This window comes from Charadrius vociferus, unplaced genomic scaffold (genome assembly GCF_000708025.1).
Source record: "Charadrius vociferus isolate BGI_N301 unplaced genomic scaffold, ASM70802v2 scaffold505, whole genome shotgun sequence".
Classification (NCBI taxonomy): Eukaryota; Metazoa; Chordata; class Aves; order Charadriiformes; family Charadriidae; genus Charadrius; species Charadrius vociferus.
Window position 1 is genome coordinate 1,836,237 of NW_009648645.1, and position 15,481 is coordinate 1,851,717.

Genomic DNA, 15,481 nt, shown 5'->3' on the forward strand with positions numbered 1-15,481 from the left:
TACTGAGATCTCAGTAAAAATTAGTATGGATTTCCACAGAAATGGAAGAATATAAAACATAAATATCCACTTATTTGAATGGTGAGCTCACTTACTTATATGAAGGTAAAGTACTTTTCCATTCTAAGTGTCACTTAGTGATTTTATTATCATATTTTTAATTGTATATATTTCCAGCAGTGTATAACTAACTTACTCGTTTTCAGAAGTAAAGATTTAGATTATTTGATTCTTCTCTGTTATTGTATATATTTCCAAAAGAAGAAAACATTTTAAACTGAGTATTTCATAATTTGCAGACAACTTTTCCATGAAGTAAAAACACTGGGGAAAAAAAAAATACTTGGGAGGTGGGACAATAGAACAAGGTTCTGGCCCAGTTGTTACTTTCTCTGAAATTACACTCTTTGTAGGTCCAGCAACTCTATTTTGTGTGTATCCACAGATTGAACAAACCTCCTAAACCCTTAAGCATTCGCAGTGCACTGTAATATTGCACTACTAACACCCATCCCACATGATGTTACTGTTTCTTATAGATGTCCATCCCAGATGTTGGTGCAGCCTTTCTTCCCTTTATCTTGAGAAGTGCTTGAGAAGCAGTTTAGAAAATAAACAGTTGTAGAAGAGGAGTTAAATAGGATTATACTTGAAGCCTCTGGTTATACAGAGGCTGGCTCCAGGCTCTGTTTAGTGGCAACTGAGTCATGAATACTCAAATTGCTGAGTGTCAGCTGGTTCTGTGTGGAGACCTGAACTGTGCAACAGTCCTCATTTCCCGTGATGATTTTGCATGGCTTTGAGTGTACTGGAAGTACAGGAAACCGGGGACGTCCAAAAAACCCAATGCAAATAGAGAGGGAGGGGGGGGGAATGCAAGGATTGTGAGTGTGGTGCAGCTGTAGTCCAGTGCCAAAGAGATGAAGAGGTTGCTGCCACAGACAGAGCTGAGAATAAACACTACACCTTCCTTCCACTGCAGGCTGAAGTAAGTTTTAAGTTCATTTCCACCCCACTCCAGCAAGCAGTAACACTGGGTGGATGTGAGTAAAGATAAGGTCATGTGGGATCCCACAGCCTTGAAAACAGAAGGTCTTCAGACCCTCTTCCTGCAACATCTCATTTTGTGCTACGAGGCTTTGTAACTGTACAGCAGTCATCTCTGCATATCTAACATAAAGTATTCCCACTAAGATGCTGAGTCTTGCACGACAATTTCAGCCAGCTCTCAACAGGCAGAATAGACTGTAAATGTTTATCATGCTATTTGGGCTCTTCATTTGCAAAGTTCATTAGTCGATTTATCCAGAAGACGAAAAAAAAAATAGCCATGAATTGTTGTCTGTCAGGAAAGAGTAATTCAGAAACACTGGGCACACCCTGAGTAGCTTTCTGAGTAAAGACAAGTATGGAGGGAAAAGAACTTGTCCAGCTAAATGCCTGCTATATTGTAAACCATGTAAGTGAAACACCCACAAATTATGACAAATAGTTTGGCAGAGTAAATACTAAGTACACTTTTCATATACTTCTCATTTACGCACGCGTGTGCAACGTATTTTCTGTATATGCTGCTATTTTTTGAGCAAGTGCACATTTATTGTATGGAGAATTGCATAGAAAACATGGTCATCGCTGCTCAAATATCTATCCTGACCAGCTTATATAATAAACACTAGCTAAAGCTGCTAGAGATTATTTGCAGAACATTGGATCTGATGAGCTCAACCATAAGATAGCTTGGGTAGTATAATATTTGGGATTACCGTAATAATCTCTTCAGGGAAAGTGTGCAGTATCAGCAGAACCATTGCTTGAGTCTTTGAGGGAAGTAGAAACTGTACAGTAATAATTCTGCATTTATTATACACTTAAATCTTTCCCTGGGAATAAGGCAAGTATCTGTGCTCTGTATGGAGCCCAGGATAAGACTTTAAGAATTTAATTAAATATTTCTGATTTGAACTCACCTATGGAGCCCAAATCTTCGGTCTGGCAACCTGTTTTTGTTGTGTGGTAACTTGTTTTACTGTAGCACCACCCTTTGAAGTTACACACATAATTTCCATGCATATGAGTTACTAGGGAAAAGAGTTCATAGATTATTATAGTGAAGCACATGTTGAGAGGCAGTGAAAATGCTTCTGTACAGGTTTACGGAGTGGCAGGTTAGTTGTCAAAGTTCACTGATCCTTTGACCCTTTCTGACCTCTCTGAGTACCACCTTTTAAGGGTCAAGCTTTGACCCATAGCTTCTGACAAGGGAGCTGATTTTCAGCTTTTTGGACCTGGACACTGGGCTGTACTTGTCTGTGTTAACCATCATTTCCCTGCAGAGGATATAGGCAGTTCTGCTTCTCTTCTGCTGCCTTCCCTGCCAGTGAACCATCCTACAAAAGTCTGGGGCAGACCTAGACACTTGCACTACATATGCACTTCAACAAGTCTGTCTTGTCCAAAATAAATAAAACAAACAAGCTGCTAGGTAGTAATTTCTGTGCCTTTGGCATCTTCCTAACCTTTCACTGTTTCATGGAGTGTTGGACTGCCATTCTTGGCAAAAACTGCACAGCGTTTATTTGGACTCCAGGAAACAGCATCACCACCACTGTCTTGTAACAACCCCATGGAAATTCAGATTTTCTGTTAATTTACAAATTTTTTTAACTCATAAAAATCATCATTTTTGCAGAAAAAAAAAAGACTGGTAATCCAAAATGAGTATATATCAATTATCTCACAATGTCAGGTCACTGGTCTTAAGATTCTTATGGTTCTCTTGCTCACAACTACCTTTACTCCACAGAGAATCATCTAACCTTGCAAATCTTGCAGCTTTTCTAATTGATTAGCATAATGAAATTCAGCTCTGAGCAATTATCCTTAGCCTGTTTTAAGCTTGAAGTCCTTTGCTCCCATCTAAGGTGTGATAAAAAGCTAGGGGTCCAAAAGCATTCCTTTTTAAAATAATGTCTCCCTTGGTCTAATAACAGATATTACTTCTACCTGACAATCTCATATATATCCCTTGACCATCACAAGCATAGCAACGTTTTACTATTCCTAAATTGTTAAACACTGCTAGATCCATTGTAGTTATACTCAGGAAAGGAAAGAAAGGGCATTTGAACAAACACATTTTTTCTCATTTCTGTTCTTATTGTGATGGGAAAAGGTTGTTCTAGTGCGCTCATTTTTTTCCCAATAATTTCACCTCTGCTGAATGTAAAGGCAAGTATTATCTGCATATCATTCTTTCCAGATTTGTTCCAAAATTAGTATGTAACAATAAGATACAAAAAGATAGATAATGTGAGTAGTTTGGAGATTACCTTTATCTCTGGAGCAGTCATAATCATTTGAACTCATATTACTTCATCTGTCTATTTCAAAGCATTTCACAGTGGTCTGTAAACATTATTATGGCCATGAAACAGATGCAAAAAGTCTTCCAAAGTGTATTTCTACGATGCAGATATAAACACGTTTCCTTCATATGCAAAACCTGCATAATATATAGCATGCAATTTTGAAGCTTTTCATCAGTCTACAGACATTGTCGTGCATATTTCTAAGGTTTGATCTTACCTTTTCTTTTAAAAAATATTTTTTTAATGTACACAACAAGGATGCACAGGGTGACTACATAAAGACTTCTTTTTCCGTCAAAAAACCTTGAGGTTTTAAAAGGTTCTTTTCCAACAGTCTTTAGAATAACCATGCAATAAAGGGCAGAGTTGATCTGTAAGAAGAGTTGATGTACAAGTCAGTGCTATTTCTTTCTTTCTTTCTTTTTTTAATTTTTCCACTGGAAAATCATAAAAGAGGAAAGGGAAAAGAAACTATGTCACCAAAAAGCCTTCCAAGTGATGTTGATTGTAAACTAAAAAAACTTGAGCTAAGAGTGCAACACTATGAAAGAAATCAGACCTGACAATTTTGTGGATTTATGGGAAAAACAATCTTGTTAGCCGTAATCTATCCCTCCTCATCTATTTTGAGCAAAGATCTATCAGATTTCTCAATAGCCAACTTCCAGGACTACCACTTACCTTGAAATTCATGACAAGTTTTTACAGATCATGTACAGACCAAATCTACTGTGTGTGCCTAGTGAGACATATAGATATAAAAGAACTTCTGCTTCTGGGGAATTTGTACGTCTCCGCACATAAGCTGTAGGACTGCCGTATTTGGGAATCATCAGCCTTGCTGCACATGCAGAGACGGCCCTGGGCAGAGCGGACCTGACAGTCTTCATAGCTCTAACGAAGTCCAGGGTCCAGGCTCACAGTCCGAGTTGTGCGTATTACTGTGCAAAAACACTAAGATTTTATGAAAACCTTGCTTTCCTGGGTGAATTCCATCATATCTGCTTACTGTAATGGCTCATTTGGGGTATGGCTGACAGCAAATGTATCTACAGACACATTAATTAACATTAACTGGCATTAATTAGCTGGCTGAGATATTGCTAACTATGTAGCTCTCACTGCATGAGGTATGACACAGGCTGAAAACATAACTAGTATCCTCAGCTGTATATTTTCAGATTATTAAATACAAATGCAAAGCACCTGAAGTCTTGCTATGAAGCCACAGAATACCTAATCCAGTGGCAAAGGGGATACCGAGATCTAGTTGGTAGCCTAACTTATAGCGGAAACTTCTATTGATGGTAACATGCAAAGAAAAAAACCTGTCTTACTCACAGAGGTCGAGATAAAAAAAGCAGAGTTGGCAACTAGATAAAAATGCTGAATATACTTAATTTAAAATCACTTAGGGATGCAAACATGAAAGTGAACTGGGCCAATCTGCTCGCATTTTGCTTAAGGATGATGGGAATTCTTGGTAGGTGAAGGAGCTGCTTCTTTTTGCTTTTGGTTCTCTGATTAGCCTTGATGTTTCCAAGTGCAATCCCTCCTGGATCAACAAATTAGAGAGCGGACTTCCTCTTCAAAGTTCATGCCCAGCATGCTTTAGTATCCTCTTTTGATCAAGAACTAAATATTGAAAGCTTGAGTCTTTTTTCCCCTTGGAACCAAAGCTACAGGTCTGGGAGATTATAGTCCTGTCTCTTCCAGATTAAGTTCCTCAGATGTTAAATTGAGATTATATAAAACATGAGCTTTGCTTTTTTCTTGTTAGACAACCTATGCATGTGAGTGGCAGCCCTCACAAATACACAACGGGCACATTAGCTGTCTTGTTGACTCTTATCTTTGTTTCAAGAGGAATATAGCAAATTAACTGTCTATCTCCTTCCAGATTTATTCTTAATTTCACCAATATACAATTCTTGGAACCTGAATATTGCCCTGCTTTTAGGATAATGAATTTTGTGCCTGTCAGTAAATTTTTGGCTGGTAACGAAAAAAAAAAAAAAAGAGAAAGAAAGCAGCTCCATCTACATTTTTATTGCTCTTGGGGCAGCATTTGAGAAAATAGTTAATGCTTGGTTTGAAGGTGGTTTTAAGTACATATTTGTTTTTACCCAAGTTTTCATTTCAAATGTGTGAGGTGATTTTGTATTTGCTTCCTTAATAGAATTCTACCCTTCATCCTTTTGTCCTGAGAGAATGAATTAGGTTCCAGGTGGTAAACCCAGCATCTGTGTATTATTATTACTAGTCATGTAGAATTAATTAATTTCCATTGCAACATTCTAATTTGTAGGGCACCATAGAAATCTAGTGGCAGTTCCCAGCCCCAGAGAACTTTAAACTTAAGTATAAAGCAAGAGATGAATACGACAGAGAGACGGGATGGTCCTCTGGTACTGATGAGAGAAGCTACAGTTGGTGATAAGGAGCAACCACAATGCAGTGTGTATCCAAACATTATGAACATTTTGTTAGACATCAGGGTGATGGTGGTTTTGCAGGCTTCTCTTGAGTGATACAGCTCAAGACAGGATGAAAATCGAACATGCTTATTGAAAAATTGGTGAAATGGACAGTTGAGACCAGTGTTATTGCTTGAAAAGAGTCAGGAGCCCTTATTCTTATTTGCATTATTAAGGTTGGTGGGTAAGAAGGCAAGCGGGAGGATTTAAAAGTGGAGATAAGTAGTTTTGCTCTTATTCCTTCCTCATATTTACTACATTGGAAGAAAACAAGTTCTATTCCTGTGCTGCTGAAAGTTATCATTGTGGAAACTCCACTATTACTATTTCATTACATTTTTGCTTCAATATTCAGGAAGAGGTACTGAACCAATGCGCTTTATATACATAAGGACTTCAGAAGCAAACTGCTTGTTTTATAATAGCTATAAAGAGAGGTAGGATATACAGGTCCCTAAACTGTTGATCTAAGAGGAGAAGGGAAGAAGAAAAACAACATAAAATTATAGGTGGCTGAACAAAGATACAATGTGAAAAAGGTGTAGTAGCCTCTGACAATCATTAAATCTGCAAAAGAAACCTGGTACACTGGGTGTTAATTACAGTAATTCAAGAGGTTTCTGGGAATACAGTGGCTTCTTTTTCATCTGGCCTGTACAATTAATGACTCGAGTTTTCTGTTACGAATCCTTAAATTGTTCTGCTGTCTTATGAACAAAAAGAAATGCCTTGGAGACAGTAGCAGAGTCTACTTTTCCAAACTTCTTCAAATGCCTTCTGTGTCGTAAAGATGCTGCCTTTTCTGTTAGCTCTCTAAGGAGCCACAGTAGCAATTTCCTAGACATCCTGTATTTACTAATTTATAGAATGGTGAGTCTTGAATAAGGGTTTGAATTAACTGATGAGTTGCAAGTCTAAAGTATTTATTTCATACTAATTGAAATCCAGGGCCTCAGCATTTAGTGACCTGGTCCGCAAATGTTTACCGTGAACATGGTGCTTACAATTGCAAGCCATACATGAAATTATTGATTGGTCACAGTAACGAGTACTGTGCTAAATGCAACGAGTGTCACAGGATCAATTCTTTTATCTCTGCTCCTATTGCAGTTACAAACTGCATATGCAGGTCACATTAAAAGTACCTTCATATTGTTTGGGTTTTCTTTTTTATTCCTTTATCTTGTCTTTTCCTGAAGAGCTCCTCTTGTTCCCACTGTAGTTCCTGCCTCTAACATTGACACATGTCTTTGAGGCTTGTCAACATAAAGCAGCCTGTGGTCCCAGAGCTGAGCCTGGCTCCCTCCACATGTCTCTAAGCAGAGACCTGTGAGCAATTACTCAAACTATCCTCTCAAACAGCAGTACCTGGAGGTGCATGTTTAAATGTTTTAATTAACTCAATGGGGATAAGGTATAGGAATTTCTGAGCAGGATAAGCCTGGCAAAATTGCCAAGAAACCACAGATGCTTTTCTGTAAGGAATTGCCTTCTTTTTTGTGTGTCTGTCATGTCAGGTTAGCTAATGGGTAAAGCAACTACCACCACCTAGTTCATGAAAACAAAACGGGATACAGAAGCTAACCCAAAAATTGTGAATGACATAGGAAATTTTATTTCAAAATATGAACTTCCTTAAGTACAAAGAAGGGCAAGATTTTGTTTCTGGGCTGTCTCCATCCAGAACATACAATAAAACAAATTCTATCCATCCTGGATTAGGAGCTGTTTAAAAAGTGGTTTGTTTCCCTAAGCCTTGCTTAAAAATGTGCCTGATCAGAGACAGCATCCCAGGAAACTGAGCTCATAGTGGGGAAATAAAGTTTCTTTAGCCATACATGAACGTCCCTCTTCCCTGATTCCTTTTGGAGTATGGTGTCCCAAGGGAACTGTTACTTGACTTTCCAGAGAAGAGGGTTCTGCTAGCGTTCACCTTGTGGAGTTTACCTTGGTAAGCCTTTGCCCTGTGTAGGGGCTAGGGGAGTAGGGGATGCCATGCATCTTTCAGTGGGAAGTGTGGTGGCTCAATGGGACACGGTTCTGCCTCTGATTTAACCACACAGTAGTACGAAGGTAACTCTTGGCTTCTGCTAAGAGTGATAAATGATAACCATAGGTAGAAACGGGGCAAAATCCACACTATGTCATTACATTGTCACAGCATCCGCTGTACAAGCGTGCTTAGTGCTTAGCTTACATTGTGCAGTCATTTTTAAGTACATTTTTTCAGCATATATAAACTTTTCAAATGCCCACAGGTTTGAAATGGAATGCTTTTCTTAGGATGAGCATCTGGACAATAACCTTATTTCCCTGTCTCCCAATCCATTTTAGAGTTGGATGTGTCCACTTAAAGTACTAACAGTTAGCAATCCTTGTGCTTAGGGTAGCCCTACTACAAAAGCTCTCAGCTTTGCTATCCAAGGATTTTACGAGTGACTTGTGTTGCAGAGAACTGCTGCTATTGTTGCCCTGAGCAGGGGGAAAAGACATCTACCAGGAGTACTGATCCATGCCAAGTGTGATACTGCTTCCAAGAGGCAGGACAATTGCAAGAAGGCATGCATCCCACATAGGAAAACAAATGAAAGGGAAAGAAAATAGGTTTTCCGTTTCTTCTCAACACATCTGGGTAGAATAAAGGCACAATCCTTCTTTACATTTCAGAGTATGCACTCTTACAGCATTGTCAAAAGAAAAATATACTGCATTCAAAGTAGTTGAAGGAAGTAAACAGCTATGTTAGCAAAAAAAAAAATACATGGAAGATAGTGAAATATGTTTTCCTTCTCTGAATTAAATGGCCCTTATATTTATAAAAGGATCTGAAGCATATCCATATTCAAACATTTTCAGATAGTACCTGCCTTTCCCAGAACACAGCCATAGGATACTTAAACTCAGTCTGTAGACCTTGCCTGTATATGACCTGGTGCTGAAACAAATAGCTTGAAGAGAAGGAGAGGTTAAGGAGTCATTTGCAAGCCTATCTCTGCCAGTGGGATTGGTATCTTTTTCTGTTTTGAAGCCATAATCTGAAGGATCATAGAATCATGGAATGGTTTAGGTTGGAAGGGACCTTGAAGATCATTGAGTTCCAATCCCCCTGCCATGGGCAGGGACACCTTCCACTAGAACAGGTTGCTCAAAGGCCCATCCAACCTGGCCTTGAACACCTCCAGGGATGGGGCATCCACAGCTTCTCTGGGCAACCTGTTCCAGTGTCTTGCCACCCTCACAGTCAAAAAATCCTTCCTAATATCTAATCTAAATCTACCCTCTTCCAGTTTGAAGCCATTCCCTCTTGTCCTATCACATGCCCTTGTAAAAAGTCCCTCCCCAGCTTTCCTGTAGGCTTTCTTTATGTACTGGGAGGCTGCTATAAGGTCTCCCCAGAGCCTTCTCTTCTCCAGGCTGAACAACCCCAACTCTCTCAGCCTGTCCTAATAGGAGAGGTGCTCCAACCCTCAGATCATCTGCCTGGCCCTCCTCTGGACCTGCTCCAACAGGTCCATGTCTTTCCTATGTTGGGGGCTCCAGAGCTGGACGCAGTACTGCAGGTGGAGTCTCACCAGAGCAGAGTAGAGGGGCAGAATCACCTCCTTTGACCTGCTGGCCACACTTCTTTTGATGCAGCCCAGGATACGGTTGGCCTTCTGGGCTGCAATTGCGTATTGCCAGCTCATGTTGAGCTGCTCATCAATCAGCACCCCGAAGTCCTTCTTCTCAGGGTCGCTCTCAATCCTTTCCCCGCCGAGCCTGTATTTGTGCTTGGGATTGCCCTGACCCAGATGTAGGACCTTGCACTTGGCCTTGTTGAACTTCACAATGTTGGCTTGGGCCCACCTCTCCAGCCTGTCCAGGTCCCTCTGGATGGCATCCCTTCCCCTCCAACATGTCTACCTTACCACACAGCTTGGTGTTGTCAGCAAATGCACTCGATCCCACTGTCAAATGTGAAAACTTCATCACTTCTCATGCTTTGAAAAATGCATCAAAATATACCATGTAATTCTACCTCAGAAAAATGAAGTCTTGTGGATATTTGATATATGTAGGCAAGAATAATCTAGATAATTATTTAGGACCCCTAATGACTGTCATCAGCAACAATGATGATGAAATTAACAAGTAAAACCAAAAAAGGAAAATATGAGGAAAAACTTGCTAATTGTGAGATAGATTGAATTGTTGAAGAGTTTTGTGGGGTATGGTAGAAACTACATAATGTGAAGCAATTAAAATTTGCCAAACCAAAGCATTTAGAAACACACGGTACAAAACAAAGCCATTTCATTCTGAACGGGTTATCTGCTGTCCAACTCTAATTTTTAATATCTTCATTTTAGAATGAAAAAAATGAAACAGAATTATGTATTCAAAATATTTGTCTTGATTTCTTTTTCAGCACAAATTGAAGTGATACCATGTAAAATTTGTGGTGATAAGTCCTCTGGAATACACTATGGAGTCATCACATGTGAAGGCTGCAAGGTATGAGATTTTAATACAGCATAGTGATCAGCATCTGCATTAGCCTCAGGCATCTGTATACAATAACACACTCTTACACGCTTTCAAGCAAGTGGTGCCAAAGGCTGTAAAGCCTGCTGCTTGTATGGATGAATTTCATGCCTAATTTTACTAGTTGCTCTCCTTCTCATCAAATAGTCTTTAGAGTTACATCCTTGTTTGAAACATGAATTAATTGCATCTGAAGCAGTGTAAGTGCTGATACAGAGGCTGTCAACTGTAAGTCACACCTGTTCTACCTTAAATCAGCTTGAGAGATGGATTTCTTATCTTGTTTCCTATACAATCCATGTGGCATTAAAAGTTGGCACAGTACCTCAGTTCAACATCTTAAAAGCTTACAGGTGTCAGTTGGGTCCTATTTTATCCCGTTTGTATTCTCTGCAGGCCCAGTTGTAATCTCCAAAAGAAAAAATGCCTTGCATTATAAGTAGTGTAAAAGGAACCTTTGTCTTATTCCTTATAGGCTCCACCACAGGGTAATTGCTGGGAATTGGAGGTTAAGAAAAAAAAAGAGGGGGTTAGGGGGGTGCAAAAACCCCTTCCATACTGCTTGGTCATATTAACATAGTATCCCAGGCATTTTACCTCAAATATCACAAATAAGACCTCAAGCCAAGAGAAGAAAGGCTTCCGTTTTCAACTTCAAAAATATTCTGTGATTTTTTTTACTAAGGAATTATATAATTACTTAGGGAAAACTAGAATTTCTTACTACATGTTGGTATTTCGGCTTTGACTGTAAATGTGAAATTGCAAAGGTGAAAAGGCAGCATCTTTGATTTTTTCTATGTGGAAACACACAAACCGGTACATTTGAAAGTGGGTGCATATTTGTAGAGTGAAATGGCAAGTCTGTATTTATTAATGCTTTACAAAATTCTAGAACATCTGAAAAAAATGAAAATTTAGGTGTACCCATTCCCAAAAGAAAGCTTTTAATGCCAAGATATTAAGAAGCAATATACTGTCAATGATCAGATTTCTTTCAGAAATGTTAACAATTGTAAATGGAATAATCCGCAGTATATCAGTGTCTTATTGTGACACTGGACTAGAAATAAGCATCTTCTTATGATGATCACATGAAACAGGATTGGGCTAATTGATCTGATACTTCAAAATTGGCACAAAAGCTACAGGAGGAAAATGCTTTAAGCATAAAAACAGTGTCTTGTCTCAGTACTCAGCACTCACAGAGCAGTTAGGGGTAGCCTCTCCTGTAGATGTGATTAGGGTTAATGCTGGCCCTTGTGTGTGCCTCAAGAGGAGATGATACCCCTCAGCTCTGTGTGTAGACTGCTTATTGAGATAAAGAGCTTCTCTTCCACTTATGACAGTGTTAACCCTATTGTTTTTGTGCCAGTTTTGCAGTATCAGATCAGTTAGTCTAATCTTGTTTGGTGAGCCTGTTGTGAAAAAAAGATGTCAGTTTTCACATCAGGTCCAATGGGAGGCATCTCAGTCTGTCAGAGCTCTCTTTTAAGGTAAGCGCTGTCTCAGGCAATGCAACTCTGCTTTTCATTGCCCAGCAATTAAATAACTATTTGCTCAGCCTGCGTACTAATAACTGGTCATTTCTGGCTCCTTTTGTCTGAAATGTGTTAGAAATCTGAATTAATTAAGAGGGAGACCACGTGTGGAAGAAAGAGGTGAGAACTGCTTCCACAAGCACACACACACGTTGAGCACAGACAGACGCGGCATTTCAGGACACAGCATCGGAGGGTTGTAGCACCAGTGGCGGTGCTACAGACTTCAAGGGACAGGAAATCCTTTAACTCCGTGTCCCTACATTAGCTATGCTGCTGCAAATGCATATTATAAGTGCTTAAGGGGCACTATCAATATTACTGCTGTTTCCTGTGCGTGCCTGTGTACGCTGGACCTGTTGAAGAAAATGGCGGCTCTGCCACTGTCGTCACTGAAAGGGTGAAACCTGAAGACAGTTGTCCATCCCGTCTGTCTCTGTGGCTCCTTCTTTTGCTGAGAAGTCTTTTATCATCTCTCCTTCCTACCCCCTGAGCAAAGTATTTGCTACCGCTCTTTTGCCAGCATTTAGAGGATAGCTCCTGTGACCATTTTCCTTCTCAGACTGGCTGTTGGTGATGGATAAAGTGACTTGTTCAAGATGCAGAAAGACTTGTCAGTGTTGGGAATGCAGGCAAACTTGTCTTTAATTCCGTAGCTCCTCAGTAATGAGCTTCATCCTCCTTGCCTCAAATGGAATTCTTGCCAGCTAATATTATATAAAGATCCCCCAAAAAATGAAATGAAAGGATTGTCTGTACTTTGTAAGACAACATGTAGATCTTATGCAGGAGAAAAAGAGTACAAAAGTCTCCTCTGAAAAATAAATTACCTGCTGTAGATTAATTGGATTATGTAACCCTTGATTTTTCCCTAAGAAGGGCAAAGAAGAAACAAACAAATTCTTCTGAGATGAGATCAACCATAATGGGAAAAAACAGCACTACAGGATAAGGCACAGTCAATGCTAGACAGTTGTGTGGGGTTTTTTGATGTTATTTGATTCATTTGTTCTCTCAAATCCATATTCACATAGGAGCTGCTAAAATCTAAACATTTAAACTAGAAAATTCTTTGCATGTCAAAACCAGGATTGCCTGTAAATTTCAGCATATAGAGTAGAAATATCTGCAATTAGCATCCATTTAGCCTCAGATTAAACTCACCTCCATAGTTTCAGGAAAGTTTTGGTCAGCCAGGATCCGATAAGTCCGCACCAGATTTTTTCTGAGAGTTTCCTTAAAGGACATCCATGTTCTTAAAAGTGCAAATCATAAAATTTAGTTTAGTTTTTAGATATACTATTATCACTGATAAAGACACCACAGGCCAGATGAAGTGATTATCTTTCGGTTCAATCAGAGGAACTAGTGCTGTCGGTGTCCTTGGTGGGATGCCATGTCTGTCGCCTGTTGTTACTGACACCCCACGCCATCTTCACTGGGTTCACCACAACTTGAGTGAGAATTCAGGCACTACTTGCATTAAGCAAGCCAACTGAGCCCTGTGACACTGATGTCTTGTTGCTTCCCCAGTCTCTTTCCCCCAAAACACACAGCTGCCACGGTTTCCATTGCTTGGTACTACTGTCTGTCAGCCTCTGCAGAGATGACACTGGTTTTGCCCGACAAATGAAGTTAACTCTTGCTTTTTGGCTCTATTCAGAGCTGTTTGCAAACCAGCCCAGAAAGGCACAACCACTTTGGCATTACTTCTGGTGACTAGTGTAACTGCAGTAGTGATGCCTTCTGCCCTTTTTCTCCTTGTGGATTCCTGCAGTCCCTAGGTTATCCTTCAGCTCTCCCACCACACTATCCAGCAACTGCCTGCATCTGGAGATGCCAAAGCAGCCAAGGAACCTCTTCTTTGTCTCTCTGTCTCTGGACTTGCTGTTCCTCAGGTCCATTACCTTCCAGAAAAGGAAGGAATATCATAAAATGCCCTCTCTCTCTTTCTCTCTCAAATCCTCATCCCCTGCTTTCATTCCTCTTGTCACTTTCGTGTCACTTCTACCATAGCGGTACCTCTCAGTGTCGTTCATAGCAGCTGGGAGCTCGTAAGGCCTTAGGTATGTGTTAATAGTCTCCTTCTAGACCTCTAATCTTTAGCCAAATAGCCTACAACTGGCCTGAAATAGAAGAAAAAGAAAAAAAAAAAAAAAGGAGATAGAATAACTACAATTTTTTACATAGATAAAATGGATGTTATATTCCATTGAAATGGAAAATGTCGTTACTTTCTCATGGTAGTGTCTAAAGGTGTTGTTTTCTCCTTTGTGTACTGGTTTTACTTGATACAGTCATTAAATCCTAGTGCTTTTGTGATGCTTGAATTTGAATTACTTTTCACTCCTGAAGTGTATGGTCCCTCCAGATCAGATCAACTTTTGCCAGGTTAAATTGAACAGCAGACTTCAGCTTCTAATGCTATGCATAGGCAGTGCCAGTTATTACCAATTTCTTTCATTAAAGGAAGAAAATAGTCAGAACAATTACTTTAAGTCATCTGTTTACAAATGCTGACAAGCTTTTCCTCTATTAGGAGCAAGCATTAGATGATACATGGTCGTTATTGCACAATAGGAATGCATTCTGTAACATTATTGTTTGCATTGTAACAAAGCAGAATTACATTCTTTACAGAATAAAGCACAATTCTCCTTATTATAAGTAAATGTTCTTTAATTTCACTATACAAGGCCAACACATCTGCAAAGCCATGGCATAAGAAGGATTGCACTAAATAAGAGTTTATTGTAGTTGTTTACATGGTTCTCCACGCGCGCGCGCGTGTGTGTGCGCGTGCTTATATGTGCACATGGTAATACTCTGTCTCTCTTGCTCTCTTGCCCCTAGGGATTCTTTCGGAGGAGTCAACAGAACAATGCCTCTTACTCCTGCCCAAGGCAGAGAAACTGTTTAATTGACAGAACCAACAGAAATCGTTGCCAACACTGCCGACTGCAGAAATGTCTTGCCCTGGGAATGTCTCGAGATGGTAAGGAGTCAGATTCCTGCTTCACGCCTAAACCCTTTGAAACTCTTCTTCACTGCTGACTTACTTAAACTCCCTGTAGATTTCTGGAAAAAGAGAGAGCAGAAGCTCCTTGCTTTGTAATGCACACACTGTGAGATGCGGATCTTTGCCATTCAGTGAACAAAGGAGGCTATTTTCATGGGGAGGGTGGGGAAATCACAAAATGGAGAGAAGTATTAGTTTGGAACAGAAAGAGTCAGAAGTGAAATGTGTTTTTCTGATCAAAAGCACAAAAAAGGCACCTCTGGAGAGTTGCATTTATATTCCAGTTTAGATAACCTCTTATATTAAACATTAACATTTATCTTAATGTTACAAATCGATGTGTGAAAGCATCCCTTTCCTTGAGATCTCTAAAGGTCTGTGGTGGTAAATAGGCAGCTAAGAAGAAATTTACACCATGATAGCATTGAGGGTTTCTGTTTGTTTTATTCAGAGCACTTGACCAAATATTTTGCATTGCTAAAAAAAACCCATTTCTTTTACCTGTACATTGACTACTGTCTCTGTCTGAGTCTATAGAAGAAATATTTC

The 15,481-nt window shown here is 39.6% G+C and overlaps 1 protein-coding gene across 1 annotated transcript in view; it reads left to right on the top strand.

Moving 5' to 3' along the window:
* Positions 1 to 10,240: 10,240 nt before the first annotated feature.
* Positions 10,241 to 15,481, top strand: part of RORB (RAR-related orphan receptor B) — a gene marked incomplete at its 5' end in the record, with an annotated part of 35,141 nt that continues 29,900 nt past the window's right edge. The window contains 2 exon segments of the mRNA XM_009886405.1: positions 10,241 to 10,342; positions 14,767 to 14,908. Coding sequence (XP_009884707.1) covers positions 10,241 to 10,342; positions 14,767 to 14,908 — 244 coding nt within the window.